This window comes from Miniopterus natalensis, chromosome 2, assembly GCF_054644295.1.
Source record: "Miniopterus natalensis isolate mMinNat1 chromosome 2, mMinNat1.hap1, whole genome shotgun sequence".
In the NCBI taxonomy this organism is placed as follows: Eukaryota; Metazoa; Chordata; class Mammalia; order Chiroptera; family Miniopteridae; genus Miniopterus; species Miniopterus natalensis.
In genome coordinates this window covers 182434890-182460196 of record NC_142082.1, presented here as the reverse complement: position 1 = coordinate 182460196, position 25307 = coordinate 182434890, and the positions used below count along the sequence as shown (strand labels likewise).

At 51.7% G+C, this 25307-nt stretch overlaps 1 protein-coding gene and 1 non-coding gene across 3 annotated transcripts; both read right to left on the bottom strand.

The window, feature by feature from the left end:
* Positions 1–988: 988 nt before the first annotated feature.
* On the bottom strand, positions 989–18768 carry L3MBTL2 (L3MBTL histone methyl-lysine binding protein 2). Of its 2 annotated transcripts, none has more exons than XM_016205322.2 (17): positions 18682–18768; positions 14956–15196; positions 13656–13789; positions 11554–11677; positions 10684–10763; positions 9504–9621; positions 8941–9075; positions 8580–8668; positions 5761–5992; positions 5242–5318; positions 4972–5076; positions 4014–4161; positions 3830–3912; positions 3321–3555; positions 2824–2889; positions 1894–2007; positions 989–1447 (listed from the first exon to the last, which is right to left on the bottom strand). In XM_016205322.2, exons 1-17 carry the CDS (start codon positions 18703–18705, stop codon positions 1335–1337), a joined length of 2118 nt encoding a protein of 705 aa, XP_016060808.1. In that variant the 5' UTR covers positions 18706–18768; the 3' UTR covers positions 989–1334. The 2 variants fall into 2 exon arrangements, with proteins under 2 accessions (XP_016060808.1, XP_016060809.1); XM_016205323.2 differs by having other exon boundaries at positions 5761–5959.
* On the bottom strand, positions 16527–16633 carry LOC148093947 (U6 spliceosomal RNA). Its single transcript, XR_015714171.1, has one exon. It is a non-coding gene; the product is annotated as a U6 spliceosomal RNA (small nuclear RNA).
* Positions 18769–25307: the final 6539 nt, after the last annotated feature.

Genomic DNA, 25307 nt, shown 5'->3' with positions numbered 1-25307 from the left:
AGCTGGACTCCAGGCCAGCACAGTTGCAGCCTTAGAGGCCAACCCCTGGTAGTGCGGTTCTCTACCCACATCTGAGGCCAGAAAAGGGCCAAGGACTGCAGCTTGTGCCTTAGGTTCCAGAAAGGGGAGTTAATGAAGAGACAGGATTGATCAGAAAAGAGTTTCAAAGGAGACTCACTGGGAAAACAAAAGCTGTAAGTTGGGCAAACACAAAGAGAACTAGGATGTAATTTCAGAGGAGCAGGGAAATCTAAGTTATGGAGTTAAGGGCTTGGACCGTGAAGGAGAGGGAGTTAGGAAGTGCATCCTGCTACCCCTCTTCTCCGTGGTCCAGGAGGCCCTCCAGGGCCACCTCAGCCAGCAGGGCTGGCCACTCCCTTGTTGGGCCTTGACTCTGGCAGGGCTGTACCTGACCCTGGATAACAGGACAGTGAAAAGGATGGGCCCCAGCCAAGCTGGCCTCTGGAGCAGGTTAAACTCAACACTGAGAGAGTCTCCCTCTCAGGTGGTGCCTCCATCACACTGGCCGACCTCACCTCCCAGACCTGCTACCCCTGCTGCTCCCCAGCCCCACCCACCATCAACCGTCCCCAAGGGGCACGGGCTGGTATAGTCTTCCCCTCGCTAGGCCCCTGCAAGTCCCCCAACACAGCTAGCAGACCCCACCTCTGTCCCACTGTTCCTTTCAGAAATGGGAGTGCTCATGCCAACAGAGAAAACAGGTCAAGGCCACCTCACAAGCCACTGAAGCCCACATCCTGATCACTGCTTGTCAGCTGCCTGCCAGAGATGGGTGTCTGCATGGGGTTCCCAAACCCCCCTAGGCTGCTAGGAGCAGAGCACCAACCCAGGAGGCAAGATAGGCCACTTGGTTAAATTTTTGGACCCATCACACCACTCACCATCAGGTGACTATGTCCCCCTCAAGAGCTGCTGCAGCCTTTATTTATGTGACCTGCCTGGGCACGCGCATGCACACACACACGCACACGCACACACGCACACTTCACTGTCTTGTCTTGCAGTGTGTTGGACGACAGCCTTCCACCCCGGCAGCTGAGGGGCATTCTGGGTGTGGAGGGAGGCCACTGGAAGCTTCGGAAACTCCAGCTGGAGAGGGAGCCACTCATCAGTCACTAGACCTTGCCAAAGAGGGCAGGGGTCACAGGGTGGGTCAAAGGAGACCCTGGCTTGTCCTTCAGTGCCAGTTCCTCAGCACCAGGCTGAATTTATGCAAAAAGGCTCAGTCTCCAAACTAGAGTAGGGTGGAAGGGTGTGCCAATAGAGGAGCCCTGATCTGGCTTCCAGGTGGCCAGGTTGGCGGCAGGGACGGCTCAGTCGTCTGTCTCCTGTTTGATGTTCTCCAGAGAAACAGGCAGCTCTAGACTTGGGGCCTTGTCAGGCGAGGCCACATCCACATGCTCTTCCTTCACGCGCACAGCAATGACTGAAGGGGGGGTGGGGGCGAGAGGGAGTGACTGTGAATGTAACGCTGGGAAGGGTGGGGGCTCGCTCCCTCCAGGTGGGGTTGTCAGGATGAGGCGGGGAGAAGGCCCAGGCCTGTCACATGCCCACCAGGCAGCTGTGCCAGAGATGCTGGCACCTGCCCCTCCACTGCCCACCCTGCCAAGCACCTGAGGTGGGGGCAGAGGCGGGGAGGCCAGGCTGGAGCTGATGGGCTCTGCTCAGGTCTGGGGGGCTCCGTTCGGATCTGGGGTGGGTGTTTGGGTAGCTCTTCAGCCCAGTGGTCTGAGAAGAGCTGCTGGTGCCCAGGAAATTCCCTTCAAAATTGACTGTACCCTTCTGTGCCCAGGTGCGGAAGGAGAGGGGCCTCTGAGCCCTGGAGCAGCCGGCCCTGCCCCGCCCCACCCCACCCAGCCCAGTGGCTCTTACTTTCATCTGGACCAGGCCCCGAAGAGATCTCTGCGGCCTGCGGGTCCTCACCCAGCGGGGGCTTCTTGGACCCCTGCCTCAGGGGCCGGGTCCTGGTCGGAGGAATTCTTTTCCCTTTGAATAAAAACAGATTAAACTCAGCATTAGGGTTCTGTTGGCGTGAGGCTGGAAGGCGGGGTCTCTCTCAGTGGTTGGGCAGCAGAGCAGGGGGGATGGTACCCATTTGAGGGAAATGGCCTGAACTTCTGACGTCACCCCTCAGGCCCTATGCCCCAAGGCTCAGAGAGCCCTCCATACCCTCCAATGACCTTAATCCTGCTCGGTGACCACACCCATTTCCTCTCTGTCCTGTGGCGGGACAGCCTCTTCTCTGCCTGGTGCCTGGTCATGGGGACCACCTCACTGGTCACGGGGACCACCTCACCGCCACCCTCCTCCACCCCTGCCCCTCCAACCTGCTGCCCCGAGCCCATGCTGGGCTCAGGACCTGTTGAGAGTGGGCCCCGCCTAGGGAAATGACACCCAAGTTCCATGGCCACCCTTGCTCCCACCCTTAGGGGGGCAGGAGGGAAGACGAGCAGCCTGGGGGAGCAGCTTCTGTCCTTTAGCACCTGTGACTTCCGCACCCAGGAGCTGCGCACTGCGGGGGTCGGTTTGTGCTGTGGGGCAGCAGGGGTGGGACCCCTTCCCTTCTCTCTCAAATACAATGTCTTTTCCTGGGCATCCTGCCCACTGCCAGGGACTGAAGACTCCTTATTATGCTCTGGGTCCCTGAAGACAGGATGACGACCCACGGGGCCAAAGGGCAGGGGAAGAGATGGAGGGGCCGTCGTCAATGTCTAAGTGACAACCCCAAGCTCTGCTCTCAAGGACACAGGCCCACTGGTCCTGGGGCACACGCCAGCCCAGGTGCTTTAGAGCCCCACTTACTTTTCTTCCCAAACTGCTTCTTTTTCTTCCTCGTGGCCTCTTTGGTCTTCAGAGGTGTGGTTGGCTCTGTTGTTGAAAGAAAAGGACAGAGGTGAGGGAGTGTCCAGAGGCGCAGTAGAGGCACATCCCGAGGCCTGCCCACCCTCTGGCCTCCCTTACACTCGGGATACCCCAAGAAGGAAAGCCAAAGTTGGGCATGAGAATGGGGGAGGGGTTGGGGGAGGGACTGGAGAGCAGCTGTCCCTTCCCACCCTCATCGCCAGGGCTGCTCCGAGGGGCCTGGGTGGTTTACCTGGGTGGTAAGGGCACGAGCATATGACAGAGTGGGCAAGATCAAGGAAGGAGCTCTGCAGGCCAGAGGGAAAGGGAGACAGAGAAGTCAGGAGCAAGGGTGGTCCAGGAGACTTCTCGATCTCATGCCAAAGAATGGGGTGGGCACAGGTGGGCAGGAGGGAAAAAGGAAAGTCAAGAACCCTTAGGGCCGCAAGAACCCAGACCTGTGGCCACAGGTGGCTGGAGCTGGTAGCCGGTGAGCTCGCACCAACCCACTGGGTAGATGTCTGGGGACTCACAGTCCACCCACTGGTCATACTCGCTGTCCCAGCCATCGAAGTGGATGCTGAGGAGCCGATGCACCACCCTCTTCACCGTGGCCACGCAGATGAGCCGGGGCTCCATCAGGTCCACGGCCTCCAGCTTCATGCCCACCTTGAAGCCATGGTTGGGGCAGTCCTGGGGAGGAGGAAGGCAGTGACCTAGCCAGCCCCGGGGAGGGAGCAGGGCTGAGTGCCTTCAGGGAACGGTCCCTCTGACCAATGGCCCCACTATACTTTGTGCCAAAGCACCAGTCCCTGTGGAAAGGGCCTGCTGAACTATGGGGCACAGTGCCTATGTCGGAGCTGGGACTTCTCCCTGGAAGTGGCTGATCTCAGCAGTAGATACTCGCTGACAGTGGGCAGGGCCAGCCCCGGGCCACCCCGGGCGCCCCCATCCGCAGTCTCCTCACCATGTTAAAGAGTCTCGATGGAGCTGCTTTCGACTTGGTCTTCTCCAAGTAGGTGTCCCAGTTGAAAGTGTGTGTCTCGTACCCTGGAGGAGCAGGAGATGCAGAGGGAGGAGGGATGTGGGAGGAGTCCATGAAGGAGCACATTACCAAAAGGGCAACTGTAGCTTGCTCAGGCCAGTCTTACCTTTTGGGGGTGTGAGCTCAATGTCATTCTTTTGGCAAAAGGTGGCTGGGAAGATGGCGTGGGAGGAGGCATGGTAACAGAACCAGTCGGAGCCATCGGTGGAGGGCCCTCCATCCACACAGAGCATCAGGTAGCCGTCCAGGAGAACCTGGGGGTGGCCGAGGAGGGGCAGGGAGACAGAGAACATGGTATCACGAGCTGCACCCCATCCCAGGGCAAGGTGGCTGTGGTGGGGACACGAGGCCGTGGATCCAACCGGAGCTAGATGCCAGCTCCCCTGAGCTGCTGCTCCAGAGCTTTCAGTACTTCTGCAGCCTGCGCTTGTGGGATTATTGACTGTCCTCACTGGGCAATCTGCCAGAAGGGTTAGGGTTATGTCATTCTTTTTACCACTGTGTCCTCTGCAGCAATAATGGAGGAGGTCTGCAGCAGTCAGCCCGCTGAGGCTTTCAGCTAGGCCAGCACCCAAAGGAGATGGCATGTGGCAGTGCGAAGGCCCCCATGGAGGTGATAAGGTAGGGCCTACACCTGACATAAGAACAGGCTCAGGCCAAGCAGCTGATCAATAAACACCTGTCCAGCCCGGCCCGCATGACTCTGCGGTTGAGCTTTGACCCATGAACCAGGAGATTGATTCCAGGTCAGGGAGTGCAGGAGGCAGCTAATCAATGACTCTCTCATCACTGATGTTTCTATCTCTTTCTCCCTCTCCCTTCCTCTCTGAAATCAATAAATACATTAAAAAAAAACCAAAAAGAAAAAACCTGTCCAATGCACCTTGGACCCTGACATGAAAGCAGATTTTGAGCAAGGAGCAGGTGAGCCCCTGCTCACAAAATCAGATACTCCAGAAACAGCCAGCTTTGGGAATGTGATGGACATGGAGTACAGGGCTCTGCTCCTGCTCCCTCCCCTGAAAAGGCCACGCTGGAGGTTGGGGGGCCAGCCACAGGCTCACCTTGCAGATAGTTGCCACGCAGATGTTGCCCAGATTCAGGGGGTCAATGGCCTCCAGCTTCATCCCCTCCTCAAACCAACCACCTTCTGTGTAGACAGCTCGAACCTTGAAGGAACAGGACAGTTGGGGAATCTGGGCCAGCCCAAGGGAAGGGTGGGGGAGGCAGGCCTCATCTGCCACAGGCTGGGAAGGCAACGGGGAGGGCCTGGGTCCTAAGGCCTGGAATGGACCCATGGTCAAGGGAAAAGGTACCCAAGGGCCACGCCTCACCTTTTTGAACAGGTAAGGAACAGCATCACAGTAGATTTTCCGGAAGGTGGGATGGTGGGCCATGTCGCTGCGCCTCTCTTTTGGGGAGATGGCAAAGGGAGTGAGGGAGAGAAGGGAGTTGAAAGCTACAAACAGGGTCATTGCTGTACTTCCCCCAGAAATGTGGGTGCTGCCCTGCATATGCTCTAATCTATATCTCAGCCGCCACTCCGCCTAGACTAGAAAACCAAAAACATCAGGCGCTCTCTCTAGCAACTATTCAGCCCTTAAGACCCCGGCTCTTCCCTGTGACAAGGAAGAAGACGGGGCTTGCGACCGGTCTCTAGTCCAGATCAGTTTTACCACTTATAAGCCAAGTGACCTTGGCCAAGTTACTCAGCCTTTCTGGGCCCCAGTATTACCATTTGCAGGGTGATGATCACCTCTACCACGGAGTGTTGTTGAGGAGTATAAGGGTGCTCCCACCCAGGCCTTGGGGAGGCAGAGCCTGGGGTCTCACTGGCTTGGGGCTCTGCTAACCTGACAGCTTGATGCCATGGCCGACACGCCGTGACCAACCCACTGGATGGATCAGGGGGCTCCACATGTGGCACCAGAAGTCGTCGTCACTGTCACCATCCTCGTAGAGGAGCCGTAGGCGACCCCCAATTACAGTGTCCACCACGGCCATGCGGGTCCGTGACACCTGGGACTTGTCCACCACCTCCAGCCGCATGCCCTGCCGAAAGGGGTACTTCATGCTCTCCACCATCTGCAACATCAGAACACAGGTCTGCTGTGGGCATGGGGGCCCTCCCACCACCTTCCTGCTATCTCTCACAAGTAACCAGAGGACAAGGAAAGTGGGGTGGAGCCACCCCAGCACTGTCAGGAAGAGAGCCCTCCCGTCTCCCAGGTTCAGCTCTGGCCTTCAAGTCCTGAGGATGATACCGAGAAGGCACGTGGCTTACAACGTGCACCCCAACATGCCAGTAAGTCAACCTGATGGGGAATTTAAACCCCTTCAGACTAAGGAAGCAGGCGCCCCGAGAGGTCAGGTGACTTGCCCAGAGCCACACTCATTCGTGCCAGAGCTGAGCCTTGAACCTGGGCCCAGTATTCAGCTTTATGCTCCTGCAGGGATGTGCACTGATCCCAGGGGTACCCCACACTCCCCTCTCCTGCCCGGCCCCCAGCTGAGTCCCCTTTGCTTCCATACATCTAATTCCAGCTCTGGCCTCACCAGGCTGCGGCTCTAAATGGCTTTTGCTTTCGTAGCACCTCAGTAGCAATGCCTGCCCCCTCTGACCCAGTAAAGGACAGTGGCCAAGAGACCCACCAGCTGCTCTAGAGAGTTCTGATGGCAGGCATGGAGGAGGGGGCAGGAGATTCTTTGTTTGCTGTAACTGTGGTGAGGATCAGGGACAGTGAGCTCTGCAGGGCTTTTTCAACTGAGGGCTCAGGGAGACCCAGCCCCAGGCCTGGTACGGGGGCACTGAGCTGTGCTATTTCAAATTTCACCAGGAGGAAAAGAGCCTCAGAGGTCACAGAGCACTACCAGGAAAAACTGAAAGTCCTCCACCACAGACCCTCAGCCCTCAACTTGGGTTGGAACGCACCACCCCACACCAACTGCCTGACTGGAAGGGGAGAGATGCAGGCGAGGCCTGGGCTGGGGTCCCTCTGGGCTGCCTCCCTACCGGGCTTCTCCTGACACATTCCTTTCCTCTGCACCCACCCAGCGCAGCCCAGAACCCAACACTTTACTGCCCGTGTCTACGGTCACAACTGGAGCGTGCGCTTTGCAAGGACAGAAGCTAGGTTCGGCTCGGTTCACGTCTACACTCTCAGCCCGCGCACACAACTAGGCAGAGTGAGTGCTCAGTTAATGATTTTTCTCATCAATGAACAAACATAGGCACACACCAGACCCTGGCTGATGCATCACTCATTTTAGTAAAACATTTTACTAAGCACTGACCATACTGCAGGCATCAAAGGGCATGTTTGTACTGACGCTTCCTCCAGAAGCCCACTCTCTATACTCCCCATCCTCAGTCTCCACAGGCAGCTGCGTATGTGTCCCCCCCGCATGCACTGCACAAGCAGATAGGTGACAGACAGTAAACGCATGCTTGCCACCTGGCTCACATGGAACCCTGTTCTGCCCCCAGAGTCTAGCTCCTTATAATTTAGGCAGAAAAGAGGCCACCTGATCCCCACGGTGGCCTGCACCACCACCACCAGGGCCAGCTGAGAAAAAGGAAACGATCACCTTCAACAGCCAATCTGCCAACTGTGCAAGGCACTGTGGGAAAGCAGGAGAAAAAGCTTACAGTTTGGTTGGAAAGAGAATATGAGAAGATAATTAACAATATAGAGATAAAAAGCAAATGAGTAGCACCCACTGAGTTTAAAGAAGGGAAAGATCATTTCTACTTAGGGAAATAAAGCCAGAAAATGCCTCCCTGAGGTGCTAAGAGCCACCCTTGCCAAAGGCCCGCTCTCCTCCAGTTATGGCCCGTGTGGCAACCTTTATTACAGCTGGTGTCTGGCATCTTGGGTGAGATGCCCCAACTTCCACTCCATCCCTGTTTTCCAATGCTGGCTTCCATACCACCCATGCCCTAGTGATCAAGGTCAAATTCAAATGCTGTTTCCCCATGAAGCCTTCCTTACCTGCTGCTCCTGAGGCAACAAAGCCAGTTCAATTTTGTGTCATGGCAGCACCTGCCCTGCATTCCCTAGCTCACTGCTGTAGCACCCAGGCACTGAGGGACCACACCTGTGAGCATCGGGGTCAGGAGACCCGAGGTTTGGGTCAGGCACCTAGGTGAGCGAGCCCCACAGCAGCAGATCTGGCCTACAGAGTGGGAGAGACTGTCTTCGCTCTGTATCCTTTCAATTCCTTTAAATTTTTATCATGTGGAGGACTCTTTAGGTTAAAAAACTAAATAATTTTTTAAAATTAAAATTCAATGCCACACAGGTAATTCTGAGCACAACCAAGGCTCTTTTATAATTATTTACATGCATGACTTCCTGTCCTCTGCCAGACAGGAGAGTCCTGGTGGTAGGGTCTACATTCCCACAGTGCCTTGTACACAACAAGCACTTAATAAAATCTATTGAATGAATACTCCTGGAAAACGTTATGAGCAAAGGTAAGGATCTTGAAGAACCAATGACAGACAAGGCGGCGTGGCTGATTGGGCTGGATCAGATTCTGGGTGGGGACAAGGCTGGCATCAGGCTGGGAAGGCAGCAGGAACCACCATCCTGCCTTGGGAAACATGGAGCCGATACAGACTGTTAAACAGGGAGATCACTTAGGGGACCCAGAGGGCTCACTGCCAGACCTTGATATGAAAATCCACGGGAAGCGTCCTGGAGCCCACCAACCGCTTCATGAGGTAGCCCTTCCAGTCGGTGAATTTGGCATGGATGGCTGCGAGACAGAAGATTCCTGGTTACATGCTGACAACACTTCCACCGACAGAGGGTGCCAGAGTTGCCCCAGAGATCAGCAGAGAAGAATGAACACCTTATTTCTGCCTTTTCAAGTCAGCAATCGCTTCATCCTATAGAACCTGGCTCTACAACCTGGGGCTGCCACAGGGCCTCTGGGGCAGAAGAGGCAAGTGGGTTCTGTTTGGGCCTAACCTAAGACAGAGGACACCCCTCCTATCAAGGGCCCTGCAGAAACCAGCACCAACTTACTCCGGGGGGGCACCAGGATCTTGCTGTTGATGGCACACCAGCCAATGGGGTGGACATCCACAGTTCCCAAGTTGCACCAGAAGTCATGGCTGGCATCATTTTCAAAGCCCTCATACCGAAGCAGCACTCGGTACCCTAGGAAGAGGGAAAGAGCACCAGTGAGGGAGGGTGGGATGGGGAAAGGTCTTCCTCCTGCAGCCTAACCTGGACTTTCTACTGCCTACTCCAGGAACTCCTTCCGGACAATGTGGTCTCCATTGTCCACAAGAGTCACGGCCAAAACAAGCCCAGTCCACTTACTTGGAAAGTAGTATGGCATAAGGGGGAAAATTAATTTTCTATAGTCTGATTATCCCTGGAATAAACTAAAAAAAATGGGAGTTTCCAAACTTGCCAAGCTCTATGGTTCCCTCTAAAGTAGGCAAGGTAGGGTTGCAAGGGAGCCAGAAACTCCAGGTGGGTTTTTTGGTGTATGAAGCCAATTTCTGCCTGCAGCGTTGCCTGCCTATCTGGAGATGCCACTCTCCAGACGATGCCCCTGCTTTGGCCAGAGGAGCACCAACCTGCAGCCTGGATGACAGAGGCGATCCAGTACACCCGGCTGGGGAGCACGGCGTCACTGTTGAGCACCTCCACCTTCATCCCCTTCATTACATCTTCCCACTGGTCATAGAGCGGGACCTGGGTGGGGATGAGAGAACCCAAGGAACCATTTTTGGGGGTGCCTTCCCAATAACTAATCCTCACTTTGCTGCCACTGGTACCTTCTCTTCATTCTCAGCCTAGCTTAAGCCCATTGGGGTATCCTGTCCCATCTCCCTGGCCACAGAGATAGAGTTCACCAGAGAACCTAGAAATGGTTATGCTACCTGGGCGCACAGGGGCAGGCTTCTCAGAGCATGTGAATCAGGTATGTTAAATGCAAGTGTGATGTTAACTCCCCTGCAGTGAAAATGTTGATGCTGGGAGTGCAGGGAATCCAGGGAAGCTAGGCAAGATGTGCACTTTAACTAGTAATTCAGAGACTTCTCATGGTTCACAGCACCCTGCAGAGATCAGTAGAGGTTCAGAAAGGAGAGGCTAGGAGATGAGTTTACTCTGGTGAGGGGACTCTGAATAAAGAGGACTCCTCATGGATTTCCTGGGGTTTTGGAAATTGGCTTGGAAGACAAAACAGGAGTGCTGCTCTAGGCCTCCCTCCTCGCCTGCTGACCACCGCAAGCTCCAGATGCTGCGTTCAGTACCTCCACTCAAGCCCAGCCCTCAGGGCCTCAGCCTGCTGGTGCTTCTCAATGTAGGGGGTCAGGGAGCCTTCTGCAGCAGTGGGCTCCAGGAGGTAGCCACATCTGCCTCCCAGGGACCAAGGGGCCCAGGGCAGTTCAGCACCAAGCTTTCAATGGGAAAACATGAAAAATGGGGAAGAAAGGAGAAATGGGTTTTAGATTTGGTGCTCAGACATAAACTAGCACAGTCCCATTATGTAAATAACAAAGTGGGGACCTGAGAGGGCAAGCTTAGTGCTACAAACTCTCACTGAGGGTTGGGGGAGGACTTTTGAAAAGAAGTGAACAGAAAGGTAAACGAGTGGCAAAGCTGGGCTTAGACCACCCAGATCCCACCACTGTGTGCTACCGGTGCCAAAGCAAAGTCCAGCCTTGGAACAGTGCTCTGGAGAGGCGAGGTGAGGTGGGCGGTGAGACCTGGGTTCCCTGCTCTCCCTCCCCTCCCTTCCAGGGCACTCACATGTTTAAAACAGCTGACAGGAGCAGCCTTGTAACTGTGATCCTTCAGGAACTTCCCCCAGTCGAAACCCAAGACCAGCGCTGCAGAGCAGAAAGAGGAGTTGAAGGGAGTGGAGTCTGGGAGCTCAAGGAGCAGCTACTCTGGGAACCTGCCCTTGAGGAGCCTGGAGAAGCAGGTCCCTTTCCCACCACAGCAGCATCTCGATCCCAAGTGTGTAAGGAGGCCACCTGTCCCCATACCTGCCCCACTAGCAGCCATCAGGATCTTATCCAAAGGCTGCCAGACTCTCAGGAGTAAACATCCAGAAGGAAATGTCTGACCTTTCTTCCCCCAAAGAAAAAAGGAAATTCAAAGACCCTTGAGATTACATTCCTCAGACCTCCCCTGACCTGTCATTGGCTACAGCCTAGGCCCCTGCAACTCCCCTGCCTGCAGAGGTCAATCTCAGCAGCTCAGACCACTTAGAGCCAAGCTGTTCCGGGCGGGTATTCAATTTGCTCAGAAACTGCTACATACTCAGAAAGAGTTTCCTTTTCTTGCCCCACCACCCCCTCCCAACTAGATCTGGTTTTCCACTGCCCCGGGAAACAAAACCCATAGGGCTAAAATCAATGCAAAACAACAGGGGCTAATTCATGGTTTTTGAATTATCAGTGGGGGTCCTGCCATTTCTGGGTGATTGAAGGGATTTTCTGGAAAAATTTCCACAATACCTACACCAGGTGGGGAAGATGCAACCCACAGTAAGCCCAGGTCAGGGCTCTCTCTGGCTGGCTATCTTCTCCCTCCTCGCTCCCGAGTGGGCTGCCCCAGTCCTGGCACCGCACTCCCATGCCCAGCAGCTTCCTGAGCATTCCTCAGCCATCTTACCGTCTTGCCCTGTTGGTGTCCCATCTGCTAGCTGTCCGGTTCCTTGCGAGTGGAGAAAGGCCCCAATTTTGGCAGACCAGGCTGCTTTGTGCAGGACTTTGGCTTTCTTGGTAGGTGGTTTTCCCTGAATGGAGGAGAGATGTCTGTAGCAAATTGGCTAAGAACCTAGCTCTGAATGTAGCCATTCTTGGCTTGGGTCCAGTTACTTAAGCTCTCTGGGGCTTCAGTTTCTTCATTTGTAAATCAAGGTGGTAATAATAACAATGCCTAGCTCTAAATCGGAAGGGGGTTGCAAGGATGGGAGTTGCGGTGTGAGCCCAGCCCTCATTAAGTGAGAGGGACTGGGGGCAGGCGGCAGAGCAGTGGGGCAAGGAGGGACACCTGTTCCATCTTTTAAACCTTTACTTCCTCTAGGAAGCTTTTCCTAGTGGCCTGAACTCTCAGTCATTACCTACCCCTGTGATTCTAGATTTGTGGCAGAGAATGGGTGTCAGTGGAATTTGTGAACTGAATCAGGAGGCAACGTTCTGTACATATATGAATGTTTTGAAGAGGGTCCCTGGCTTTCATCAGGTACTCAAAGGGGTCGTCGCCCAAAGTTGAAGGACACCAATCCCATCTGTAATTTGTAACTTAAGTACTGATCAGAGGCCCAGATAATTTATGAGAGATTAGTGTAGGAGAAATGTGGGTTTAGAACCCACACAGACCTGGGGCCAAATCCTGGCTCTTCAATTTTATTTGTGTACTTTTGAGCAAGTTACTAAAAATTTTTGACCCTTTAAAATAGGAATTTTGAAAAATTCATTTATAAGACATCATTGGTTAGACTGAGAGTGCCAAGCCCTTAGTAAGTACAATTAATAACTACAATTAACTACAATTTGGAGAAATTGTTATTAACAAAATTATCAGCTCACTGAGGAAGGATTTTCTATGCCTCGACTACAATCCACAAAATGAGGGAAACAACAGTAACCGTCTCACAAAGGTGAGAAAGCATATGAAGCACTAAACAGAAGACCTTACTGACTTCCGTAAACATAGGAGGCTGCAAGCTTTGCTGCACATCAGGGTCACCTGGGGGCTCTTTAAAGCCCGTGTCCAGGCCATGCTCGTCCCAGTTAAATCGGAATCTTTGGGAGTGAGACCCAAGCATTGATATTTTTGGTTTTTTAATCCTCACCTGAGGATATTTTTTCCATTGCTTTTCAGAGAGAGTGGAAGGGAGAGAGACAGAGACATCAGTGTGAGAGAGACGCATAGACTGGTTGCCTCCCACACGCGTCTTGACCGGGGCCAGGGATGGAGCCTGCAACCCTTGACCAGACTCAAACCTGAGACCCTTCAGTCTGCAGGTCGACGCTCTAACCACTGAGCAAAATTGGCTAGGGCGCAAGCTTTGTTATTTTTAAAACCTTCCAGGTGATCCCAATGTGCAGTCAAGTTTGAGATCCAGTGCTGCGGAGGCAGCCATCGTTACCATGAAACAGCGCAGGGCAGGCACCCGAGAGGAGCTTCCAGCCCTGTTCTGCTGCCCTCAGCCTACAGAGCCACCCTAGGAAGTCATTCTTCCTGTCTGGACCTCAGCACGCTCACCAGGTAAGTTAATGTATGGGCTACACAACACATCAGAATCCTCCATTTCTAAAACTTCTATGGAGGTCAATAATTAACTAGACTTTCTGGGTGGCTGCCTATGACATGGAGTGAGAGATGAGGTGTCACTGTCTGAACCCACTGTGGCTGATGAACATTCCCAGATTCCTTTCAGAACATTTATAAAAGTGTGGAGCAAGGACCAAGGGTGTTTTTGTTCAAAATTTACTGAACCTCCCCACAGGTTGAATATTAAACGTATCATACTCTGAGGAGTGAGGGTGGGGAATGAAGTGAATCTGCAGGTTAACGAGCTACACAAATAGATTCCTTTGCCCTCTAAAGTTTGAGATCATAATAAATACTAGGAAATTTACGACATAGGATGGATACAAGCAAGGTCCTTCCCAAGCCCTCCTGGCCCCTTGCCATCAGTTAGCTGGTTGTTCCTGTCTCAGCTCCCCTGGCCCCAGGAAGGGTCTTCCCCAGTGACTGCCTCTTACCTGTAATCTAGCCAAGATACTGGCTTTCTTGGAGTTGGAGGAGTAGCTCCTGGAACAGGAGACGCTGCAGAATCTCTTGGTCTTGGAGAAGAAGGCTTCCCTTGTACCCACGATACCACACATCTCACAGACAGCTGGGAAAGAGAACTGAGCAGGTGACTCACCTGATACAGTCACCCCAAATCAAACAAAACGGTGGGCCCTTCTAAACCTGGGCACTGCATCAGCCAGGTGAGTCCTGAATCTTTCACCTGAGATAAGCTGCTTGACATCCCCTGGCTGTGTGCCAACAGTGGGACTAAGGAAAATCCAAGAGGAAGCAAGTGAGTCTTGGAAAGTTTGCAAAGAAGAAAAAAAGTGCCCAAGTCATTTAACTTCTGAGTATTTTTTTCTCATCTATAAAGAGGCTGAACTAGATCAGTTTTTCAACCCTGACTTCACTTTAGAGTCATGTGGGGGCTTTTAAAAGTGCCAAGGCAGAGAGTCTCCTGTGCAGCCAGGACAGAGAGCCCTGGCCTGGATGCTCTCTACTGGGGCTTTCCATTTCTAAAGCTCTAAGATTCTAAGAGAACAGTTAGGAGACAGGAGGGAGAAAGATGAATGAAAGGAGAGCGAGGGGAAGACAGGATGAACAGAAAGGAGGGAAGATTCAACTGGCAGAGGGTCTTAGATAACTTTTCTAAAGAGTTTAGGCACCAAGGAACAGGAGTGTTCTCACAGACCAGCCTAGCCTGCCTCTTTTCACAGGCAGCCGGCACGCTGGCGACCCTGACATGAGTCCAGCAGCTGTCCAAGCATCACATCACTGAAGCCAGTTGGCTTCCACAGGCTCCACGGGGCTTCTTATCTGCCCACCTCACACTAATTCTCTTACCTGGGAGCCGCTTTATTTTGTATTTCCCTCCCTGTCACTTCCGACCCACAAGCTATTTCCTGTCACTTCCCGGATAGTAATCAGAACAAATTAGGTGTCCTGTCTTCTCAATATCCAGGCTTAAAAATCCACTAGCTATTCACACAAATGCAAGAGTAGCACCATGTTAATGACTAGCATCTAATATATGCTGAATAAAATTAGTTGTATGAAAGAGTGAATGAAATCAGACTGCAGGAGAGGAAATGACTGTTGGGGATACTTGGGATGTTTATGTCTCTCTCACAGGTCCTTAGACATCTGATCCCTTACATTTAAGATCCAACAGCCCTTCACACCTGGATGCCTCTGCCCATAGGGCCTACATCCCCTCTTCCTCCACAGCCTCCTGAAACCTCCCCATCTTCAGGGACACTCTGAAGGTACCTGGCTCAGACCCACTGCCATCCAAGGAGCGAGGAGTCCCGGGGTTGAGCAAATGTAGGGGGGAGGTGGGCAGCTCCCCCGCTTCCCTCTCTTCATTTTCTGCTTCACTTGACTCCTCTAGATAGGAGCTGCTCTCACTGCCCGCACTGCTGTTATAACTCCGGAAACTGTCATAGCCACCGAAAAGCTCCAGGTCATCATCTTCCTCTTCTTCCTCCATTGGTTCTGAAGAAGGAAGCTCCTAGTGTAAGAAAAAATGACACAAACCAGGCAGGAATCACGGCTGGCTTAGTACATGGGGAGGGCGCCCTGGTTGCGGATCGCTATCAGCTCCCTTTCCAGTTCTTGGTCAAGTGAACACTTTTGGGCAAAATGGCAGGCAGAATCAAGTACCCCTTTGCAAACACCAGAGTCATTACTGTTGTTCATACACTCTGCAGCCACAATTCAAGAGAATAGCTTAACAAGACAGAAAAAACATGTTTTAGGAATTAACCAAGCTCCTGTGGATTTGTAAGTGATTATATTTTAACATGATTCAAACAGACTACAATATGAAAATATCCTAAGTGAGGTGCCTCATGACGACTTTCTGGGAAAGATGTATACAGCAGGCCTCCGTATCAGTGGGTTCCACATATGCATAAAGAAAATACCAATAAAATGTTACAATGTTGCTGACATGCTATATAGTTAGGTCTTTGATGGTTGCCTCTGTACTAAACATGTGCAGACTTAATTTTCTTCTCATTAATCCTTAAATGATACAATATAACAACTGTTTACATGGCATTCACATTGTATTAGGTATTATAAGTAATCTGGAGATGACTTAAAGTATATGGGAAGATTGGGTAGATTATATGCAAATACCATGCTCTTTTATATAAGGGACTTAAGCACCTGCAGGTTTTGGTGTCTATGGGGGTTCCTGGAACCAATCCCCCGCAAATACTGAGGGAAAACTGTACAGGCATGTCTCGTTTTATTGCACTTTGCTTTATTGCACTTCACAGATGTTGCAATTTTTACAAATTGAAGGCAAGACCCTCCACAAGCAAAAAGATTATGACTTGCTTTAACTGAACTCAGCAAAAACTTATCCTTCAGCCTTCAGCACACGTACACCAGTAACCTCAGCTCAAAAACAATTTAAGTTTAGCTCACATGTTTAGAGCTAAAGTTCACTTGGGACCCAGATTGCCATAAGAAGGATTTTTAAAAAATATTATTATTATTATTAATTTTATTATTGTTTAAAATATTACAGATGTCCCTTTTTCTCCCCAATGACCCGTTCCCCCCCACCCCGTTCCTTCCCCCTCCCCAGTCCCTCTCCCCACCATTGTCCATGTCCTTGGGCTGTGTATATATGCATATAAATTCTTTGGTTACTTTCTCCCCCTCTACCCACCCACCCTCCTCCATCCCTCTGACATACATCAGTCTCATCTATGCTTCCATGTCATTGAATCTATTCTGTTCATCAGTTTATTAAGTTCTTTAGATTCCACGTATAAGAGAGATCATGTGATATTTGCTCTCGATGCCTGGCTTATTTCACTTAGCATAAAAATATGGAATGCTTCATGAATTTGCGTGTCATCCTTGTGCAGGGGCCATGCTAATCTTCTCTGTATCGTTCCAATTTTAGTATATGTGCTGCCGAAGCGAGCACCATAAGAAGGATTTTGAAGACAGAAGACAGCATAGTGGTAAATACCACAGTTTTGGACTTAGCTCTGATCTTAACTAGTTGAGGGGCTGGGGCAAATCATTTAACCACTCTGGGCCTCAATTTTCTCATCTATAAAATAACATAAAATTTGGAGCACAGGATGTGAGATGTAAATGAGATATTGTATATGAATTTCCTGGCATGTAGTAGAAAAGATGTAAAGAGTTTGGGCTCTAGGTCAAGGCTCAAATACCATCTCTAGGTTTTTTGTTTTTGAATGTTTTTCTTGATTTCAGAGAGAGGAAGGGAGAGGGAGAGAGAGAGAGAAACATCAGTGATGACAGAGTCATCGATGGGCTACCTCCTGCGTGCCACCACTGGGGATAGAGCCTACAACCTGGGCATGTGTCCTGACCAGGCATGTGCACTGACCGGGAATTGAACTGTGACCTCCTGGTTCATAGGTTGACGTTCAACCACTGAGCCATGCTCACTGGGCACCACCTTTAATTTTTACTAGCTATATGATGTGCAGCAAGTCAATCTTTCAGTGCCTCAGTTTCCCCATCTGTAAATGAGCACAATACCACCTATTTCATGGCTTTGGGGGGCAAGTAAGAGTTAATACATGTAAAACACTAGGAACAGAGACTTGCACATTATAAGTGTTCAATAAATGTTGGCAATGTTTACTGGTTAAAAGCATGGCATTTCAAACCAGATTTGCCTGGGTTTGGGTCCTGGCTCTGCCACTTCCCTGTGTGCTTTGGTGTAGGACAGTTAACCTTGCTGCTCTCAGTTTCTTCATTAGTACAATGGAGATAATAACAAGCCTTCTTCCGAAGACTGCTATGGAGACTGAGATACCTAAAGCCTAGATCTGTTTCCAGCAGTTGGTGACGGCTCTAAAAGTGTGAGTTATTCTTTTTTTCTTTTTTGTTAATCCTCACCGAAGGATATTTTTTCCATTGATTGTTAGAGAGAGTGGAGGAGAGATAGAGAAATATCCATGTGAGAGAAACACATCAATTGGCTGCCTCCCGCACGTGCCCCGACCAGGCTAAGGATCGAGCCTGCAACCCAGGCACGTGACCCAGCCGGAATCCAACCCGAGCCTCTCCAGCGCGCCAGCCCAGGCTCTAACCACTGAGCGACGCCGGCCAGGGCTAAGCATTATTCTCATTCTCTATTATTATTCTAGAACGGAAACCGAATTCAAATACAAGGTGACGGGGGCCCTGGCCGGTGTGGCTCCGTGGGTTGGCCATCGTCCGGTGCACCAGGAGGGCGCCAGTTCCCTTCCGGTCAGGACACATGCGCCCGGGTTGCCGGCTCCATCCCCGGAGCCCCAGGTGCCCAGTAGGGGGCGTGCAGGAGGCAGCCGATGGATGTTTCTCTCTCTCTCCCTCTCCCCTCCTGTCTCTCAAATAAAAACACAAGGTGACCAGAAGCCAAATGATTAAAGAGTGGGTGGGTCACGGGTTGCGGCGGAGCGGGAAAAGCGTAGCCGGCAGCGGCTGGGGGCCTGCGGGGCTTAGTGCCGCCTCCTCCACTTCACAGCGGCTCCCGCTCCCCGCTTCCCGGAGTCACCACCTCGCTCAGCCTCAGCTCCCTGAACCATAAGAACGGAACAGTAACGCAGTGGCTCTAACGGGAGCTCGTGCACGTGACCGCTCGAGACGCCGAGTGTTCATTACACTTGAACCTCCCGTCGCGTCACACCAGGCTGTGACAGGCCTCACAATCCCTAAAGAACACGACCACGAAACAGGAAGGACGAAGGCGAGTCGGGAGCCCTCAGGCCCTCAACCCTGCTCCCTTTCCCCCCGACCAGGGAGGCGGTTCCTCCCTGAACTACTCGCCAGACGTCGGCCCCAGCAGCGCGGGACCAAACGGCACCACCAATCGCCTCTGGCCCTGCTCAGCCGCCGCTCATCCATCCTCCCACCCTCCACCCGCCAGCGTCGCTAAAAGGCCTAAGAGAGAGTTCCCCAAGCTAGGCTCTCGGGGTTCCCTTTCCCAGACACCATAAGCCCTCTCCCGCTCACCTCGATGCCCCGGGGCTTCTCCATGAGACTTAACTGTTTTCTCAACCGTCACCAGGCGCAGGAAGCCATATTGGCCTCGCCGCTTTCCCTGCGCTCGCCCATTGGTCACCTTCCGGAGCCGCGAGCCAATCACGCTTCAAGAAAGAGGAACAGCCGGTGCCGCCCTCGCCTGCGCCCCTCCTCCCTTTGAGGCGGGGAAGCCGCGCGTCCGGCGGGACTTGTAGTTCACCCGTGGGTGCCTGTAGAGGGGGAGTCACAATAGCGACGTGGAAATGCGGGGGCGCCGGTCTTTTTATTTCTCTAAAAACAACCTCTCCCCGGGTGACGAGAGTCAGTTACGATTCCAGGCCTCAGGACTAACCTCGCCTTCTTCCTGAGTAGGTGCTCTAGGTGCCCGGATGTCTAGCAGAGGAAACTTATTTCCAGTTCAGGCAGACACTGGAATGTTCTTATGCCCAATGCTGTAAATGCCGCGCATGTTTAAAACCCTGCAACACCGGCTCTACATCACCACCTCCCGAGTAAAACCTCAAGTTTGAGGCTCTCTGCCCCATCCCGTTTGGGTTTCCCACAACCTCCCTACGTGCTGCAACTTCTAGGTGCCGTCCCGGAGCTTTGCAAACGTCCCAAATCCGGGGACGTCCGTCCCCCTTCGAAAGACGAGGAAACAGTAGCTCTTTGGGTCTTGACGCTTTCCAAGATCATACTGGATTGGAATTTAAGAATTAGTCCAAATTCTTTCCCTATGTTATGTACTGTGCTCTGATTGAGGATCTAAGTGTAGTAGGTGGAGGCTGAATATGTGCTAAATATATTTATTTAAAAAAATTGATTTGAGAGAAACCTAACCTTGCCACTCCACCCTTCCACGCATTCATGTATGTGCCCTAACCAGGGGTCAAACCCGCAACCGTGGTGTATCTGGCCGATGCTCTAACCGACAGAGATATGCAGCCAGAGCATTATATTTTAATAATTATAAAAAAGGAATAATTATATTTATTATATCGCTCACTTCTGCCTAGCCTTCCCCTAATTATTTGATAAGACCTTTGGGGAGGGACCAGTGAACGACAGGACAGCACAGTTCCTGCTCTCATGGAGCTTCCGTTCCAATAAGATCCGAAGGAAAGGAGACCAAGGCTTTCAGGTCCAAGCCGCCGGCCCGCACGGTGCTCACTGCGTAGACGGCCGGCCTCAGTTCGCCTAATCTGCAAAATGGGCCGATAGCAGGTAGCTCCAGACCCTAGCGCTCCCTTCCAGGGGGTGGGGTGCAGGGCGCCGTCCGAGGTGATTGGACCACCCACGCCGCCCCCACCCAACCCCCCCAGTCCTGCCAAGCCCGGGGCCCCGAGGGGGGCGGGCGGGGAAGCGCCGGGTCGTCACGTGGCCGGGTGGTGCGAGTCCGCGCGGAACTCCAACCGCCGGCCGTTCCGCCCCGCCCCCCCCGCGCGCCCCGCCCCCCGGCCCGCCCCCGCGCGTGGCCGGCCGGCCGCCCCCACCCCTCTGGAAGGCAGGGCGCCCGCCCCGCCCGCGGGGCCGCAGCGGGTTGGAGCGCGGCGCGGGCTCGCTCGGGCTGCGGAACAGCTGCGGCCAGTCTGACGGCGCGGAGGAGGGGGGCTGAGGGGTGGCGGCAGCGCAGCGGGGAGCGGCCGGCGAGGCCCCCCCCTTTGTCCGCGTTCCTCAGGTGAGAGGCCGCGCCGGGCCGTGACCGGAGCCGGGAGCGCGGTGCCCGGCCGGGCGAGCTCTCGGGTCCCCCGGCGTGGCTGCGGCCGCGGCGCGGGCACGGACCGGGACGGGGAGTGTTCGGTGGCCGAGCCGGCCGAGCTAACTGCCGTCGTTGAGCACCCAGGTGGCCTGGCCGGTGCCCGGCCCTTCCTTCCCGCGGCGGCAGCGAGGACGGCGACAGGCAGACCTGGGTGCGAACCCGGCCCCCGGCTCCTGCCCGGCGCTAGGCTGAGGGGAACGCGTGCACTTGGAGCTGGGACGGGTTTGACGGACGCGGGCCACCGAGCCCCGACTCCTAAGACCCCGGGGAGACTTGCGCTGCACAGCCCGTGCTTCGCTCCCGGGGGCAGTGGCTGGGCTGAGGGGAGCTCGGAGCTGAGAGTAAGGAGCGCTCTGCCGGGTGTAAAGCACTTTCCACGACGCTGGCATAGATACCGCCTCGCACCCAGCTCGCCCAGCACGAGCCCGCATCCGCCTTTCACAGGCGGGGAAAGGTGCCCCGCAGAGGGTTTGGACCCGGCGCCGGCCGAGCGGTGCCCTAGGCGCATTCAGAGGTCTTGCGGCATAACTGCCTTGGAGGGGCATAAAGTTCCGAAACAGCCACCCTGTGACCTCATTATCTGAGCTCCTAGCTACCAATCTGAAACATTACTTTTGCCGGATCTGCTTGCCCCTCCCCAACTACCAACAACCATAGCCCAGCAACCCAGATCACCACGACACAGCAGTTTCTCATGATTATTTTTTTAATCTTTCTTTGTGATTTGGGCTGGACCAACTGTGAGGAGTGCTTTAGGTGAAGTCAAAAGTGGAAGGTAGTTAGTTGGGTGGCGGGGGTGGGGTGGGGGGTGTGTGTGATTGAATTCTGAAAATTCCAACTGAGTGTTTCTGGTTTTCTAAGTAAGAATTATTTATTTTATGGCATTGGTGGTGAATAATAACTTTTGTCCTTTCTATTGACAGGTCCACCTTCTAGCAAATTATTGGAAGGATCATGAGAAGTGTAAGTAGGGATTTTGAAGTATCAGTTAAAGGAACCAAAATTGTTTATGTGTAGGATAACATTTAATTTGGTGATACCATTTCTGGATGTATAAAGTTCATTGGTAGGTACCTATCAAATGCCCATTTTTGAGGGGTATGTTTACTAATAATACAGGCAGAGGTTACACAGGTGGCAGCCCGTCACTACAAATGATGACAAATACACCGAGGGATGCAATGTTTTCCATCCCTTTAGGCCTGTGAAAGGGAAGTGGGACCAAGTGTTCCCTAATGTCTGCAATGAGTGCCAGGTGTTTTCTGGGCTGTTCTCACCTATCCTGTAGCCTTGTTTATCCTCAAAACAAAGTTTAAAGGAGGAATTCTTATCCTTCTTAGAACTGAGGAGACTGAAGCTTAGGAAGGTTAAGTAAAGCAGCCCTGTTGTTGCTGAAAAAACTGTTCACTAAACACCACTTTTCAGCCCGGCCGGTGTGACTCAGCGGTTGAGCATCCACCCATGAACCAGGAGATCGAGGTTCAATTCCCCGTCAGGGCACATGCCTCGGTTGTGGACTCCATCCTCAGTAGGAGGCATGCAGGAGGCAGCCGATCAATGATTCATCAGTGATGTTTCTCTCTCTCCCTCCCCATTCCGCTCTCTGAAATCAATAAAAAACACACACGAAAAACAACTTTCACATTGCTGATCCAGGTTCAGAATCCACAAATATTTAATGAACATCTATTTATACCAGGTGCTTTTGAGTATTGTATTTAATCCTCATGACAACCCACCATGCCTTTTGCTCATTTCAGCTGATCACCTTGAAATCAATTAGTGAGCCTTTAAAAAAAATAGAGCCCATACAGCGCAGGAGGTAAGCGTTTGTAAATCCATTGTTGTTAGATCCCCCTTTGTAAATATGATGCAGTTCTATGGGGTACCAACAGCAATTCCTTTAGTACACTCCTGACATCGTAGAGAGGTGCAAACAAAACATGGGCCTTAGGTAACAAACTGAACTACAAGAGCATTTTCTCCCAATGATGACAAATCAGAAAATACTGGTTTCCTGTGATAAACGCACAAAATATTGGCTAATGGAACTAACCACTGACCTGAAGCTTGGATAAATTAGATATTACTTACAAAAAAAATGTGGATATTCCAAAATAGCCAGTAAGAAAGGAGATTCGTAGAGTGTTGCTTAAATCTGAGCACTGAGGGAAATATTGACCCAGGCAGCCTTCAGTCTGAACCACCCCTCCGACTGATCTCCACAACTCTGAGTGATCAAAAAAAAATCTGATCAGGTTTTTTCCCCCCTGCCTTTGGTGGAAAGGCATTTGCACAGCCAGGAGCAGATTGGGGGTTTCCTGGGGTAGAGGTGGGAACAGGCATTGGATGCAAGCAGGCGGGATCTTTTGAGGGTTATGAAATCTAAAACTGGATGGTGGTGATGGTTGCACAACTCCCTGATTCCTTCTTACTAAGAATGGAATTGTACACAAAACAGAGATGAGTTTTATGGGCTATAAAACCCATTTTTTATACCTCAAAAAAATGGTTAATAAATAAAGAAAACCCTGCATGCTTAAACTGTCCACCCTCCAGCCTCCCCCCAGATGCCCAGCATGTTTCCTGCATGTGAGCCATTCAGAACTAGTTGCAGGTCTTTGGATAAAAGCTGGGTCACCTCAATGCCTTTGCTCCAGCTTCCCTGGGCTCTTTTTCCTGCCTTGCCTGCCTAGGAACACTTAGCCTCTTCCTTCAAGACTCAGCTTGAGCACCTGGGAAAGCAGCGAGCTTCTCAAGGGGCAGCTTGCCAACCATAGTGGTGCATGTAAAATGATTTGCTTTTAATTTTCATTAGCAAGGCATTCTTGTAAATATGTAGGCTCTAAAACCATAATTTTTGTTACTTAAATCACTAATTAAGAAAAAAGCTTTCCTTGACTTTTCTAAGCAAATTCAAGTGACATTGCTGCTGTTTGTAATTTGTAGTTTATATATCAAGTAGCCTCACTAAACTGTGAACCCTCTGACCCTGCTCTGTTCATGTCTAGACCTCAAGATCTGATGCATAGAATGATTGTTGAATAAATGCCTGTGTTGTTAAGATCACCCTGCAGAGCCTACCATGGACGTGTGGTTGGAGAATGATCCATCTGTGGGTCCAAAAGTGATTAAGACAAGAAGCTAGTCCTCAGGGAGTTCCCCATCTGGGGCTGGACCACATGGTGACCTAGAGATGTACACCGTGTAATCTCTGGCTGGTTAATCTTATGTAAACTGGGAGTGGCAGTAGTACCTACCTGAGTATATTTCGAGGATCAGATGGGCTTTTATAGTAAATTGCTTCAAGCAGGGCCAGGCACAGAATGTGTGCTCAGTAATTGCTTGTTAGTATTAGAGTGCATGGTAAGAGTTAGGATAAGGGATCCAGGGGAAGATTCCCAGGGAAGGTCTCACCTGAGCTGGGTTGTGAAGGATTGAGTTGAAGTTATTTATTTCTGTTTTACCTTGAAGCATGTTGAGTGCAGTTTCAGATAAGTTGCAAAAAAAAGACTGTTTGCTTTATTGTTGATGGGGGAAAATATGAGGACAGATAGGCTTAAATCACTTGTACACACATAGGGAAAGATGAAGGAGTATGGCCTTGCTGGAGGCATTCATTTTTATGGTTTGCCCCAGCCCCAAATTCCTAAGAAATCCTGTTATAAAAAGTGGTGCAAGCTGGAAGTTCTGGGCCAAATTCAGCCTGTGCAAGTGCTGTTTGACTTGTACTGTGGTTATGGACATTTTTGAGGTCATATTTAAACTTTACAAAGATAATCTGGATTTCCGACTTCTCTTTTTAAAAATATGATATGAGCCCTAGCCGGTTTGGCTCAGTGGTTAGAGCATCGGCCCCTGAACTGAACGGTCCCGGGTTCGATTTCGGCCAAAGGCATGTACCTTGGTTGCAGGCTTTATCCCCGGCCCTGGTAGGGGACTGTTCAGGAGGCAACCGATTGATGTGCTTCTCTCCCATCCATGTTTCTCTCTCTCTCTGTCCCCCATTCTCTCTGAAAAGCAATGGGAAAAATGTTCTCAGGTGGATTTAAAGTAAAAAAATGATGTAACGCTGGAGCTCTGAGCCTGCATGGTGGGCAGGCCTTCAGCTGAGTTGCAAGCTGTTTCCTCTAGAAAGCATCTGTCCTCTCCAGTTGGCCCATCCTCCCTTTTTTTAAAAAAATTGATTTTAAAAAGAGAGAGAGGAAGAGACATTGATTTGCTGCTCCACTCTTTATGCACCATTGGTTGATTCTGGTACGTGCCCTGACCAGAGATCGAACCCGCAACCTTGGTGTATCGGGACGACCCTCTAACCAGCTGACCTACCCGGCCAGGGCCCAGCCTCACTCTTAAAGAAATGCATGAGTCTGTCTTCACATCCTGCCACTGAGAGCAGAGGCTCTCGTCATCTACACAGTGTTTATCACTGAACAGAGCTACAGCCCACGTACCCGTCTCCTTACTTTGCTACGACGGACAGTCTAGGGCAAAGAAACCCTAGCTTTCTTTTCCCAGAGTAAGCCCCTGCCCTCCAAGGCCAAGCCTTTTCTTAAACAGGAACCTTCTCTCCAGGGCTTGGGAGCATGTAAAGAACACTGGATAGAAATGAGAAGACCTGGATCTGTTTTTAATTTTTATTACTAATTTTGCTATATCTTTATTTTTTTCTGATTTTCAAACAATACATAAAAATATGTAAATGGAAATTTAGACTCCCTCAATATGTACCCCCTACGCCACATAATCACTATGAACAGTCAGCTGTATTTTTGTGGATTTTTTTTTGCACTTTTTAAAGCTACCGTTTACTGAGTGCTCGATGTGTGCCAGGCACTTGGCTGAGCACATTACATGA